The 14966-nt window shown below is 41.3% G+C and overlaps 1 protein-coding gene across 1 annotated transcript in view; it reads left to right on the top strand.

Moving 5' to 3' along the window:
* PDIA5 (protein disulfide isomerase family A member 5) overlaps positions 1-14966 on the top strand; it is a 102545-nt gene that overhangs the window by 59524 nt on the left and 28055 nt on the right. The window contains 3 exon segments of the mRNA XM_034061332.1: positions 9977-10047; positions 11038-11201; positions 13694-13824. Of these exon segments, the coding sequence (XP_033917223.1) occupies positions 9977-10047; positions 11038-11201; positions 13694-13824 (366 nt within the window).

The following is a 14966-nucleotide window of genomic DNA, read 5'->3' as shown; positions in this document are numbered from 1 at the left end:
TCCACGTTAAAACAGGAGTTCTTGAAAATGCAGCAAACCAGGAAAATGGAAGACCCTCACACAGATTTTTCCTTTAATGACAATCCCACTTACATTTCTTGAAAGTTTAAAAAAAAATAGCAAGTTTTTTTTTTAGTGGTACTTAATATAAATAGGAACATTGAGAGTGTAAAAATCCTAATAACTAGCTTATGCAGTAAAACTTAATTGGATACCTAATGAAAAAGGTGAAGACAGTAATGACTGAGTCTATTGTCTCTTTTATGTTGGTGTTCTGATTCTAGAGCACACAGTTCATATAAAATTATTGTCTTTTTGAAGCAGTTTGTGAAACAGATTGTGCTCTTTGAGCAGGGTAAGGTCATAAAAAGGATGATCCAATGATAAAAGTGATAGCCTTGGCCTGGAGGTGTAAAAGTTTAGTTCCTTGCCTTGCTTTGATTTATACAATCATGACCCAAGTTGCTAAATATTTGTCTTTGTTTCTAGTCTGTGAAGTGGAGATAACATTTCACTTTGCATAGGAGTTTTATCTAGCAAGCCTCCTCCAGACTGCAAGATGCTTCAGTATTGCAAGAATTGGGGTACAGAAGACATATGAATATGACAAAGACTGGGTTAGCACAATGAAAGTAGCATTCTGCCCTTGGTGTTCCTTGGCTTGTGGTAGACAGGTTTTTGGCCCCCAAGTTTAGGAAACCTCATCTGCCACTGGGTGAGCACAGAGCTCAGACAAGATTATCACAGCTATAGATATTGACTTGCAGCCTGCACCAGGACTTGAAGGGGGGAGCCTTGCCTTTCTCTGGTCCAGCTTTGTAACAGAAAGAGTGGCAAATCCAGACTTTGCCTTCAGGCTGCTTCTCAACTTCCTCTGTACCATGGTGCTGTTCTGGGGACACAGCGTGTACTCCGGATAACTTACTTGCTAGCAGTTGTGGGTATTGAGAGCAATATTACAGGACAGTAGTAAAGGAGGAAAGAAAGGAGCTGAACTGTAACTACTAGGGTTTTGTGAAATTTGTGGGATTTGTTAAAAATGCATCGCTATGTGCTTACCTCCAATAGAGAGCAGTTAGCTTCTCTATTAAAGAAGACATTTGTGAAGGCTGTTCCAACCAGGAAAAAAAAAATCTTTCCATGAATGTGTGGCAGGTGGTGTGAAGGGAACATCAGTTTCTTTGGGGATTTGCTGCCTCATTTCTCACATTACTGTTGCCTTCCCTCTCCTCTAACAAGTCCTTACTGACTAACAGACTATTGCAAAGGAGTAGCTACCACTGCTGTGGGGGAAAGGGGCAGCTGAGAGGTGGCAGCTGAAGGGAGATGTACCCCATTCTCCCCTTCTCTCAGTCTTTTGTAGGTTATTTAGCTTTTCATAGTGGTCTTTTGAAGGACTTCTGCAATTTTAGCTGTGAAAGTCCACATTTGAGAGTGGCAATTGAGTGATTGTCCTGCAAGCTTGACCCTAGTGTATGTATAAACCCTTAATGCTCTTGTGGTAATAGGAGTGAAGCATAACTTATTTTTATAGGTTTACTTCACTTGTCTCTAATGATAGGTTAACAGTAGGAATTAGCTCTAAGAATTAATGCACCAGGTTTATTTCTTCTGAAATTAAGTTTCTTGCCTGGATAAACTTAATATGCAGTGCAGGGCTCTCATTTGGAAAATGCTTTACAGTATCTCTGCTACTTGAATCATTACCAACAGAGTTTTCATTATCAAGTTTATCTTCTTAAATATGCCTTCTTTTTTTATTATCCTGTAGAAGGCAGAAGACTTACTTAAAGGGCAAATAATGGACAGAGAAACCTGCAGTGAAAGATTGTCTCCCTGTCTACTCCTTGTGCCCTTACAGCTGGTGACTTGACAAGTGATGCTGTCTTTCAGAGTTGCTAATAAATGAATCCATTGCTTTGATACTGAGGTATTGCGCTGATGATGGAGGTGTCTTCTGGGGTCCTGACTGCTTGTGATGAGTGAGCATCCCATCAAACTTCTACATGGCTGAATGCATCTCAGCTGCTAACCACTTCTGCTCTGATTTTGGACAAAAAGCTTGTGTTCTTTATAGGTATCTTCACAGTAATAGCCAATGTCATTATTGCTTCCAACACCCTTGCTCCATGAACTCAAGTGCTTTCTTAGGAAGATCCCTTTGCATTGCATCAATTTTTCTGATGTTATATATAGGTTGCATCCTAAGAAATCATTTGCTTGCTATGCTGTTTTCCTGGGCTGAACATTCAAAGCTATCTTATCTAACCTCTGTTCTCTGGTTTGTTTTTTTTTTTTTTTTTTTGCTAAATCCAAAGTATATAGTCTAGTCTTCTAAAGGGGTAAGAGTGTGAATGAAAGCCATGCAACTCCTATTCCTTCCCCAAGGCAAAATTATGTTGATCATGTGGCAATGAAGGGGGTTGAGGGGAGAGAGAAGAGATCTTTTGGGATGTGGAATAATTATGGTTTAATTGAGAAGGAAACCTTCTGGAGGTATTTTTCATCAGCTCTCAACAATTTCACCTTACGGCAGTCATGGTGTTGTCTCTCTCACATTTCAATAGGGGAAGATTAATTTTAACACCTACTCAGGGCCCTGTTCTTCTAATCTGGTGTAGGAAGTGTAATTCATATCTCCTGATGCCAGCTGATCCACCTTCCTTCACTTTTTTCCCCACCCAAAAGGGATAGTAGGAGGCACCATCATCTTCCAACACTGATTTCTGCCAGTCACACCGTATAGTTTTGATCAAGAGGGTATATACATGCAGCATGATCTGCAGTAGCTGGAAGCTGAAGCTAGATTTGGAATGGAAATAAGGAACCATGTGATTTTTGTTGTTAGTTTCTTTTGAATAAAGATGGTGGCTAGCTTAAAGAGCATTCCTAGATGCATGCTGGAGTCTCTGCCGTTGCAGATGGAAGTATATTTTTCAATGTCTAATTTCAGGAGCCTGGCTCAGCCAGGGCTCCCTGTGAGGTTAAAAGCAGAGAGAGCACCCTGAGGGCAAGATAGAGCAGAAATATCTCTCTCTGCTTAACTCTCTGGCATCCCTGGGAGGTAGCAGCCTGTGACTGAGGTTAGCCTTGGAGAATATTCACCCTTTCCCCTGTGCCTTTACATCAAAAGAAGATATGCTTCAGTGTGACCAGAAATGAAGGCAAAACCACGTGTTATGCAGTTCATCAAAGCTGTTGTCTTAAATCCCATGCAGGCAGCCAGCAAGACCTGCTCTGGGTTTCTCCCCCTGTGTGCCAAGCCTTCCCCTGCTTAGGTGTGTTGCTGGCTCAGGGTATCCCTTCTGCTGGAGCTGGCATGGATGCAGACAGGGTTCATGGAGAATACATTTGGTTAAACTATCTTCTCAGTTTGATCTGATTTATGTAATGCAGTGATCTGACTATCTTTTAAAAAAATAAATAATCCGAACTTGTACTGTAACTATAACATAAATCTGTTATAAATCTTCTGCTGAGCAATTCCAGTGATGCGGGGTGGGGGGGGACGGGGACGGGACACACACGACGACACACAGCTATGCCCGAGTGGGAAACACGATTAAGAGCTGGATTTCAGATGCTTTCACCTCTACGGCCAAGGTGAACAGGTAGGGGCATGAGGCTTGGCTTGCTCAGCGTGCATCCTCATGTACCAGGCAGGTGTCAGGTATTTCATGTGATGTTGGCCTGCTCCTGTGGCCTGATCAGGAGTTGGTGTCTGAATCATTTGGTAGTGACCCATGCTGTGCCATTCTGTTATTCTCAGCACCACAAGACTTTCCCCCAAAGACGTCTGTGCCTGCCATGTGTGCTTTGCCGCACATGCATGAGGTGCTCCCAAGAGAGACCGTGGCTGGTGTGGGGTCACTACTGCTTCAGCAAGTGATACAGACAGGAGAAGGGGTGACCAATTTGTAGTCATTTCATGCCTTGACTTCTCACTGAGGAGCTGCTGGAAGTAGACAGGGGCTTTCTTCTGTGTGCACAAGCTGGGACTGGATTTCCACAGATCATTGTGTGCCCAGATTGACTGCACTGTGAGTCTGTGGTAATGCCAGTGAGGTGGTGATAATGGCAGGAACGAGGTGCTGTACTGCTCTCCTGTCACTTGGATGAACTGAGCAGCCCACACAGCTGAGGCGTCAGGCTGCAACCACATAAATGTAGCATGACTGCAACAATCCAAACTGCTGAAGAATTTTCCTTCTAGCTCCTCAGAGTCATTTTTATGATGACCTTTCACAGGCTTTGTCCTTGGTGAACCCGTAAAGCTGTTTGCTTGTCACTGATCTCTAAGCAATGTCAGATTTGCTCAGATCAAACCTGCCTTTAAAAGTACAGTAGTGAGATGTGGGGTCTGAATTTGTGTACATGTGGTCACATTTATAGTGGTTGAAAATCTGAATTCAGTATCATGTTAAAGAGGTTGAAGCTGCTCCTCCTCATCTTACAAGAAAGCATCAAGCCTTGAAACGTCTTTATGTATCTGGAATTTTGCCTAGATGGACAATGCTCGTGAGAAGGAGATGGATGGTTTTGTGGGAGGAAGTACCCAGAAGGAAAAGAATGAATAACATATCTTGAGCTTCTGATCCTTCATAAGGTGATTATTTCTTTAAAAAGCAGAAACCTGGATATCAGGGCATGACGTGATAGTTATGACCTTTATGACTGTTAAGTGAACATGCAGCCAACACACTTGCAAATTTATACCTGTGATTATGGGGAGAAACATCTGCTTTTGTCGTTCTTTCTTCCTGCCAAATTTGTGATTTCCCATCAGATGTCTGCAATGCAGATGGCTAAATTATACAAGGGGATCTGCAGCTGTTGTAGTTTATGCTCTCCTACACTGCTGAAAGAACTGTGAGCTGCCTTGTGTCAAACCTTGGAGTTACTCTTTTACATGACGTGTTTGAAGTCTTTGCGTGTTAGACTTCCATGGCAGAAGAGAATGCATTTGCGTACTCACATGCATGATGAGAGGGATGAGACTTGTGTGTACCCTTGATCCAGCTCCAAGGATTGTGTCTCCCCTCCGTGTACATACTCTTTTTTTTTATATATATATATATGTATGCAGGTGTATGTTGGAACTTAACAACAGGGCACGGGTAAGGGCTGGCTATTCTGCTGTGTTAAGAGGTCACTGCCTCTCTGGGATTAGGGATGGAGAAAGCAAAGGTGTATTCTCAGGTGCTAAATATTTAGAGAGTGAGGGTGCATCTGAACTTTTTGAGATTTTTTTATCTGCCTTTTCTTGAAGTTGTCTGTAACTGTTCTGAGTGTAGTCTGAGCTGCCAGCTGCAGTTGCTGAAAGCAGAACATGCTTTGTGCTCCAAATCTGTTTTCTCATCAGGCTAATGGAGGTATTTTTGGTATGCTGCTGTAGATGGATGTAGGGATGGCATGATACAGCAAATAACTGGTACATGATAATAGTACTCAAGCAGAATATCGATGGCAGAAATGTAATGATTCTTTAAAATCTTTTTTGCAATTTATCTCAAGGGTTCTCCATGTCAGAAATCCCTTGTCCACAAGCGCCTGGATGTTGGCTTTTATCTCTTGCTTGTCATGTACACTTCAGATGCTCAATGTTGTCTTGAAATGAGCAGACATGACCAAAAGCACTGTGTTTATTTATATTGCTGTTAATAACCTGAAAGAAGCAAACAGTGAATGACAGTGAGAAAGAGATTTATATTCTGGGGACAGCACTAAGACAGCATATACAGGAGCTTAGCTAGAGCTGCTTGTCTGGTTTTCTGCCTGTATTCTGCAGGCAAAACTTGGTTTTGACAGTAGAAAGGTTTGCATTGAAAACGTTTGGAGCAACTGTGCTTTGTACTGTGAGCCTTTGCTATGGTGCTGAGCAGAGATATTTACTTGTAAAAAAAGTTGTTTGGTACATTTGTTAACCTTCCCTTCGTGCTCTCCCTTGCATGTTAGAATTGCCCTGTCCACACTTGGCCTTTGCCTCTGCACTTGCATATGGTCACACTCTGAGAATGGGGAAGTGCTAAGTGAGCATTGTCCTCTACCCTACGGTGTATATTCTAGAGGGAAGACTTGTCCGCACTGGGGTTATGTGGAGACCTTTTATTGCCATCGTTCTTGGGGTGCAGCTAAGCTAAGCTGTGAGACAACAACTGCACTGACAGAAGGAGCTGTTTATCTGCCTGGCTGTGCAGTGCAAATGAGAGATTGATTATAAATAAACTGTGAAAACAGAATACTTGCTTCATTTAGACATTTGTTTTAAAAAAGGTTAGCAAGGGCCTGTCTTGTGCCAGATGTTCTAGCACTGATTTTTTGAAGTCTTGACTTCTTTCCTGTCTTGTAACACTCCTTTTCATTTATTCTGTGTGCTCTTACCCATTGTAGCCTTGGCTCTTGCAGCTTGGGGCTTCTTTTGTGCAAGAGGAGCTAGGTAAGTCATTGAGAGGTCAAAGAAGTTGACCAGTTCAGAGCTGTTCACCGAAGCCACACACTGAACCCCAACTCGTTTCTGCTGCTAGATGGAGGTTAACTATGACTTGCACCTCCAGGGAAGCTACTTGTCTTGTGTGAGAAAAGACCAAGACTCCTGGAGTTCTCTTCTGTAGACACCTGCAAGTCCCTTGGTGTTTCCACCAGCCATCACACAAAGTGGCTCAGAGGATGTCAGTGCTTGGAGTAGGCTGCAGGGCATCCTTGAGTTGACTCTGACCTTTCTCTTCTCACCTGGGATTGAACAAGTCACTTCACTTGCTTAGTCTTCTAGTTTTAATGTCAGTATACACTTGACATGACAGTGCATCTTCTAAGAGCCCATCTATCACAAATGCTCACCACAGACCTTCAGTCTTCCTTCCACTGTCCCAGAAGACTATATGCAGTACATTTGATCATCTGGGCTAAGGGCCTGTAAGGTTATTGGTATTTTCCTATTCATTTTATGAACAGAAAATGTCGAAAACTAGAGGAGCTCAGCACAGAGAGATACAGCTGCTGCTGGATGAGCTAATGTAGCAATCAAAGGAGAGGTAGTGACCTTGGAATTAATTTAAATGACTTTTTCATTGGTCTTGAGAGTCTAATGGCAATCTTCACAGGATTATTGAAAGGTAGGATAAATAATCATAGGAGAGATGAATTGATTTGCAGTGTGTAGGTCTGACTTCTAATTCATATTTTCCCTTTTCTGCAATGGTAGGTGGAAGCAGGCTGTAGCATGCAATAGCAGAATTATTATAAAGATGGGCAAAGAAGAAGCTTCATTTAGAGTGGGAGAAGCTCTTAAGATTTGTTGTCCCTTTTTCAGATTCAGTTTAATGTGGTGGCTTTTTTTCCAGGCTGGCATATTGTGCTGTCCTCTGTCAGGGGTAGAACAAGCATTGCATAATAAAGGTTTGAGGCTTCACTTTGTGTTTAAGTGCCTTTAAAGATCTGATCCTGGTTCCCCTTTATTTTAAGCATGAGTGAGTTGGCTTTGTGGACCAGTCAGTAGTGCTGTGTCTGTGTAATGTTCATAAAAGAACCCAGAACAGTCACATTTTATAGTCTGGATATCTTTCTCCAAAACATTACTTACATGAATTTCAGAGGCTTTGGTTTATTTTTATTTCCTGCACAAAGTATGCCTAACTTGTTTGATTTATGGTGGGCTTTTTTCCCCTCTGCATAATTTTGTGAAAACTCAGATTGTTTGATGCTGTTAGCTGATCAGATCTAATATTAATGATTGTGCAATATAGTGTAGATTGTGTGGATCCTCTATCTAGACTGCAGCATGAAGCTTGCTCTGGCTGGAGGACATGCTGTGTAAAGCCCACAAGGTGAAACCACCCCTGCAGAAAAATAACTTTTTATACGAATTTGAGCTAGCTAATTCAGAGAGTTTCCCAGGTATCCGAACTGGGACTCAAAATGCCCTTTGTTTAGAACTGAGGAAGAGCATGAAATGCGTATGAATAAAGTTCCTTGCTCCTAAAGAAGACATAAATCAACTCAAGCAGATGTCAAAGGGAACCGTCAGCCCCTTCCACAAAGCCATATGCCCGTAAGTTTTCTGTGGGTGGCAAATAAATCATTTTGCCAGCCTCTTTTGTGCTCTTAACCAAGACAAGCAGTGTTGAGAAAGTAGCTCTTCCTCAGCCTTTTCCAGTTTCTTCCTGAATTCACCTCTGAAGCTGTTGGATCAGGTTATCAGCTTGGTGGCATGTGCTCCCACCACCATGTAAAACCAAAGCAAAGCTTCCTTCTCTAGCTGAGATCCTCTTGTTTTGCTGTGCCTACCATGTTAAAGCATTGGGGTTTTGCTCAGAAGGAGGACATGAGGCTTTTTAATGCTGTGGTTGCTATGTGGATGACTAAGTGCGATGAACGTTAGCTGGTGTTTGAACTGGAGTTTAGTCTGCAATCAACCATTTGGGTATTTGCTGTAATTCTCAGGTAGGATTTGCAGCCTTTATTCAAATGCGTCCACCCTGTAGATAAACATGCCCTGAAAGTGTTTTATGGTGTGCTGTTGTGGTTGGAGCTCTGCTGAAGTCTGTGTTTTCTGTGGTGAAGTTACACCTGGATGTCTTACAGCTTTTTGGCTGAGAATGCTCTTTGACTTGTGCTGTATAAACCATGGTTGTCTGTTTCAGTTCAGGCTTAGGTTTGCATCTGCTGGCTTCAGCAGTCATCCCATTAGAGGAAATCAAAGCAGCACTAAGAATCACAGTCTTTGGTTTATTTTCTTTTGGACAGTGTTGCAAAAATAGCCCCAGCCCTGTTACCCAAACACCTCAGAAACGGCTTTTGCTGAAGCTGCAGTGAAACAGATTTCTAGCTGTATTTTCGGATACAACTTTCAAAAGCTCAGCAAAGCCTGGGCTTTCAAGTGCCCCTTCCAACAATAACAGCTGAAGAAAGAAAAGCTGGCTGCTGCTGCAAACAAGAGCTAAAAGGACGGCAGGGGATTGCATTGGATTACATTTCACTGGGGCAGGGGATTGCAGCATGTCTGGGTCATGCCATGCACCTTGTGCCACCTCTGCACATCTCTGGTGAGCCATCACTCACCCTGGCCACGTGTCAGTCTCAGCTGCTCCATCCATTTGCGCCTTAGGGTGCAATAGTGGAGGTGAGGAAGGGGCTGTCTGGAAGGCCCAATGTCACACTGAAGGTGCTGAAGCGTAACTTCACATTGCAGCAGGAACCTCACCTGGTCCTGGAAGTTCAGCTTGTCTGGAAGCAATTGCACCGGCTGAAAGCAGTTTAATTTACAGCCAAAGAATTTATTTCAAATCTGCTTTTCTCACTCATGCATTCATGTTACTTTCTTGTAATGTCAACACTTAGCACTGAAGTAATGGCAGAACTCTGGAGAACTTCACACAAGCAAGAAAGCACCATTATTTTTGTTTTACAGGCCCTGCTTATGTTGAGAGCATATGTGGTGGTGTAATTACACTGATGTGATTAAATCAGTGCAAATCCTTGCTAGAGGGACATGCTGCACCAGTGTAAAGCAGGGCTTATTATCAGTGCAGTTTAATTCAAATTACATTACTCGATTAAGCTGTGTTAGCATAAGCCTCTGTTTAAACTCAGGAAGACACGTGAGGGCCTGTGTTTCTTTCTGAAGCAGATAAAGATTTGGAAACTAAAATGGGTGAGGTTGTACCTCGCCCAAGAACATGTTTAGAAGCAATGCACTTGATGAGTGTTCATAGTGCTTTCTGGGAGGAAAGGTGTGTGGGTACAAATTCATGGGGTTTATTATTATTTTTTAATAGATTAAAATCTTTGTTTAAACCATAGTGACCACTTTGGAAAGATCCTAAATTGTACTAAAGCTTTACAAATAAATTAAGTAAAATCCACACTAAATTCTAGTAAGCCTGTACCACATGGTCTTGGATTTTGATAATGGCTCAATGGGTCAGTGAATAAGCATAGCGTGTACAACTTAATTGGACCTTTTTTTCTTTTTTGGCAGGGTGTGGGCACTGTAAGAAAATGAAGCCAGAATATGAGAAGGCTGCAGAGCTTCTCCATGTAGCCAGTGATGTAAGCTAATTTCCTTTATTATATCCTTCAAATAATCAGTAATAAATAACTGGAGTAATAAAAGTGACTTTTCTCCCTACAACAAATTCAGCTGTTCTCATCCTCCCACAGGACCCTTCAGAATGTGCTTCCAAAGTACAGTCTCATCGCTAATGCATGAGCCCTGCCAAACTCTGAGAAAGAACATTCTGTCTTGAACGAAAACAAAATTGAAGAGTGTTTATGTATTCTGCTGTAGGCCTTATACATAATATGATCAAATCCAAAATGGACTTTTTTTTTCTCCCTTTACTTAAAGATATTGAATGTGAAAAAATACAGGCTTTTATTTATGAATTAGATTTGGAAAAAACCCAAAAGGGGTTGATCCCTCTTTCAAATACCCTGTTTTATGGTTGCATCACTCCATTAGCTTCATCTTAAGTGCTCCATCAGTATGGCCAAAGAGATCCAATAATATTAGTGTTATTGATTCAGTCTGTCACTGTGTACGCCATGCAAGAGGAGAAGTAGTATTAGTCTCTCCTATGCTTTAGGCATCTTCAGTGGAGACGTAGCTGTTGGAGAAGGAGGAAAAACAAAGGTTAGATGAATCACACAAGCGTCTGCTCTCCTTTGACTGTAAAGGTGGTCCATGTAAAGATGCCTGCCAGTTAATGAAACATGAATTTACCTTGACGTAAACTTGTCTTTAACAATACTCATTTCTTCTGAAAGAAATTAGGATTTGTGGGAGAAAATGCCATTACTGGGAACAGCTTGTGAGCATTATAAAGTGAATTATATAAAGGGAGTCTTGTCAGAAACGGGAGGAGAACACGTAACGCTCTGGTTACATTTAGTCCATAAGACGTCCCTGCCTTTTCATGCATCGGTACTCTGTTTTTCTGTGTCTCTCTGCTGAAAACCTGAGAAGGTGAATTACTTACCTAGATCATGAGTGATCACCCCAATGTTGCTGGGATTTACAGTTAGTGGTCTCTGTTCTAGAGTCCAGGTGTCCTTGCAGCAGTCGATGCTACCGTCAACAAGGCGCTGGCAGAAAGATACCACATCTCGGGGTTTCCTACTTTGAAGTATTTTAAAGATGGAGAGGAGAAATACACTCTGCCACACCTCAGAACAAAGAAGAAGATCATTGACTGGCTGCAAAAGTAAGTTTTGTGGATCTGAGATAGTGTTCAGGTTCCTGGTTACTGGCTCCTGAAGACTGCTTTGGTGAGGAAGTAAACCTTAAACCTAAATGCTTTGCTAACAAAACCGAGCTGAATTCCAGTATTCAAAGCCGTAAAAACATGTATTTTAATTATGGTCTCTAATACCCCAAATCCTTTATTTGCTGCAGGGTTTTTCATAGTTGTCGCAGTACTTCTTTCCCAAAATAAATATTTTTCAGATATACTGTAAGCCTCTCACCAGAGAAGGAATAACAATGTCTCTCAAAAATAAATAGAACATTTATTGTACCCTCTTTATACTAAGCAGCAGATTTCACTGTTAATAACGGAATTTCTGCAGTTGTATTTTGCTACATGGGGCTGAAGGAAAGCCAGTGAGACCAACAAAACCAGCAGCTTTGTCTGCACTAACCAACTTTTCTTGGGTGGCATGCTGAAATAAATAGAATTAAGTGTTTGATACATGATGAAAAGAATTTAATTTCAAAGAAGTAATTTGCTAGTACAATTCTCTCTAAGTATTCTGGAATAAAATAGGCATTTCCTTTAGGTACTGGAAGCCTAATGTGTTTTCTGCATTATTAAATGGGAAAAAAAAATCCAGTGCTTTTTGTGAAGTTTTTAAATCATTTAAGTGTTAAGTGCAGTTGGTGTGAGGAATGTATTCTTAATTCTTCTCCTTTTATATGGGAGGGGGAAGAGAATTGAATGAGGGCTTTTTGGTTGTGTTTTGTTTGTTTTGTTTTTTTTTCTTTTCTTTTTAAAACTGCATCGCTGAGTGCTTCAACCCAGGTAATAGATATGGTCTGGCAACATCTTTGTAGCATGTTGGGAAGTTTTATCCACATTTCACATTCAGACACAGTACTCCCTTGGCTTCCTTATATATCTATCTACTCGGGCTCCAGGCTGCTGTGTCAATACTGGATCAGTATTAGCCACTGTCCTAGTTTCATCAGTTTGCTGGAGTATTTGGAGTGCTACGCAATTTGTATTGAGTTACAGTTGGGTTGATGCTACCTGTACATATTGGCAGATGAATAAGCAGTGAGGAAGAGGGAAAGGGTGTTAATCCTTTCTGCATCCTGCTTTGCCTCCGGAACACCTTTGTCTGCAGCCTCAGGGAGTCAGCAACCTGGGAAATCCAGACAACTTGTTTCCTTCTCCTGACTGCTGGATGTTCTCCCAACTAGAGACACAATAGAGTACTTGAAAATCCTTGTTTGCTGACCAGGGATAAAATTATCATAGCTGCACTGAAGTTGGTGGAAATAGGGATGCATCTGGGGTACAGGCTGGAAATAGAAGTACAGCTTATGTAAACCTATCCCAAAGAGTGGTCTAGTCACAGACATGCGGGCTGCAGCTCATTCCCTCTGTGGTGACTGTAGCAGGTACTGCTACACTGGTTGTTACCAGTCTCTGGGTAGCTTGTTTCAGGTCAGCATGGGAAGGTCTGTGTGAGATGAAGTCACGCCTCTGACTATAACTGTAATCGATGATAGCTCACACTGACTATGTTCATGTGAAAATTCAGACCAGCTGTCCTAATTCTTTTGCTAACAACTGGTAAATCAGTATTGATGGAAATACGATGGATATCCATGAGGTGACCTTGAGTAGGGCTTTAAAAATTGAGTTTTTCTCCATCTGGCTTTTATGTACCTGATACATCTTAAAATAGTGTCATTCAAAGTGACAGGAAAACCTGAAAAGCTAATTTATTACTAACACGACATATGAAGGTCCTTATACAATGGCACCGTTCTGATGATTTTATATAAGTAGTCACTATTTAAGATACAGCAGGAATGAATTTAATGAGTCTGAGAGAAGTCTGGGAGCTGGTGAATAGCAGAAGTTTTGTTAGAGGTGCTCTAGATGTGCGGGATTGCTCTGATCTAGTCAGTATGTGCAGTCATAATTGAAACCTGACATTCTCATTATCAAGGTAAAATATTCCAGTTCAGTCACCCCCAGTCTTCTGATTATTGCATCCTGGCTTTAATATCTGAATTCAAGAAGAGGTCATGAAATTCTTTATAGAACTTTGCATGATAGACGTAAAGAGTACAAAAAGAACGAATCGAAGATGCTGTTCTATATCAGTTGCCTTTTGATTCCATCTGCTTGCTGTTCTCAATTCATGCCTATGAATTGAGTGATACAAGAGCAATGTTTTTTTCCACCAAGATGTTGGATGTAATTTAGGAAATCTTTATTCTGCATTCATATTCATATGGCTGAGTACAATCACTTAAATTATATTTTTATTGAGTTCCAGAAATTAACTTGCATCTTTTTTGTTGTTATCTGGTATTGGAACTATCAAACACATTTTTCTACTGCACAGGCACCCTAAAGCATTGCTTGGCCTCAGTTCTCTCATAGTTATGACCAGGACCTGATGCCCCTTTGCCTGCTTCCAAAAACATTTTCAAACCAATCTCATTTCCTTTCTTTTCTAGTCCTGAAGCACCACCTCCACCTGAGCCTGCATGGGAAGAAAAACAGACTAGCGTTATGCACCTTGCTGGTGAAGACTTCAGGGAGTCCTTGAAGAAGAAGAAGCACACTCTTGTCATGTTCTATGCACCTTGTAAGTAAATATACCTCTCTATGTGGATGGGTTTTCTAACCCTCCAGTTTATGAAATCCTGACTTAATTCCCTCGCAGTCCACAGACTTTTAAAGGCTAAGAGCTGATTCTGAATACAACTGCATGGGACCATCATAGGCACCATCATTTGTATCTTTATAAATGGCAATAAAACAGTATACGGTGTTTATTTAAAGAGTTATTGCATTAATGCAGAAACAAAAGCAGGCAGAAGCACAAAACCAAACCAGATTTTTTTTCCTCTGCTGCATTTTACGGTCTATATAACAAAATGTGATCCTTTATAGTAACACAATGGACATGAAGAACCTGAGTTGTTAGTGCAGCACTTCAGTAGTAAAATTGATATAGTGATGAAAGAGGAATCGGTCCCTGGAGGCTGAGAACAAATTTTGATAGAACAAGGTTTGTCCGTAATAAATTTACATTTAAATCTCCACAGGAAATATGGGCACAACCTTCTCCTCCCACATTGTTTTGCGTGCATCACACGCACACTTTCTTTTGAAGCTCCTGAGAATATTTCTGGAGTTTTGAATGGGTCCTTTTTATAAATGAAGTGCATGGGAGGGATTTTTTCCTGTTTTCCCATGTTATCCCAGAGATAGGCAGTCTTGGTACAGGTTCTTAACATTTGAGGGGTCTGTCAGAGGGAGAAGATAATCCTGGCACTTAATATTAGGTGGTATTAACTTGTTCTAATAGGAACATGACTCAGCCCCCTCAGATGCAGAAAAAATACTTCCCTATCACATGGCCAGCCCTGCGGTTAATGGATAATCTTAAGATAAGCAGTTAGTAACCTTTTCCTATTAAACTGAAGGTATTTTCCAGAAAGGGAGAAAAAGCTCAGGTCCTTAATGTTATGTTTAATCAGGAAGCTCCTTATTTTGTTTTTCTGTTAAAGAATTAAGCATCAAGGCTTTTGGGCTCCCATGAAGAACTGCTGGATGTGGGAGAAAAGAGGGGGTGCAATTCAGAAGGGAGATTTCTGGAAGGTTGTGAAAGGAAAGAAAAGGGGACTTAATCCCTTTTTGACTCCAGTTCCCACCACCTATTGACTAAAAATTGCCCATGTGACAGGAATTTTTGATCCATGGACCTTAACTAATTGAGAGTGA

The sequence above is a fragment of the Melopsittacus undulatus genome, chromosome 4, assembly GCF_012275295.1.
Source record: "Melopsittacus undulatus isolate bMelUnd1 chromosome 4, bMelUnd1.mat.Z, whole genome shotgun sequence".
Taxonomy (NCBI): domain Eukaryota; kingdom Metazoa; phylum Chordata; class Aves; order Psittaciformes; family Psittaculidae; genus Melopsittacus; species Melopsittacus undulatus.
Note: the sequence above shows the minus strand (reverse complement) of the source record. Positions and strands in the feature narration are given on the sequence as shown.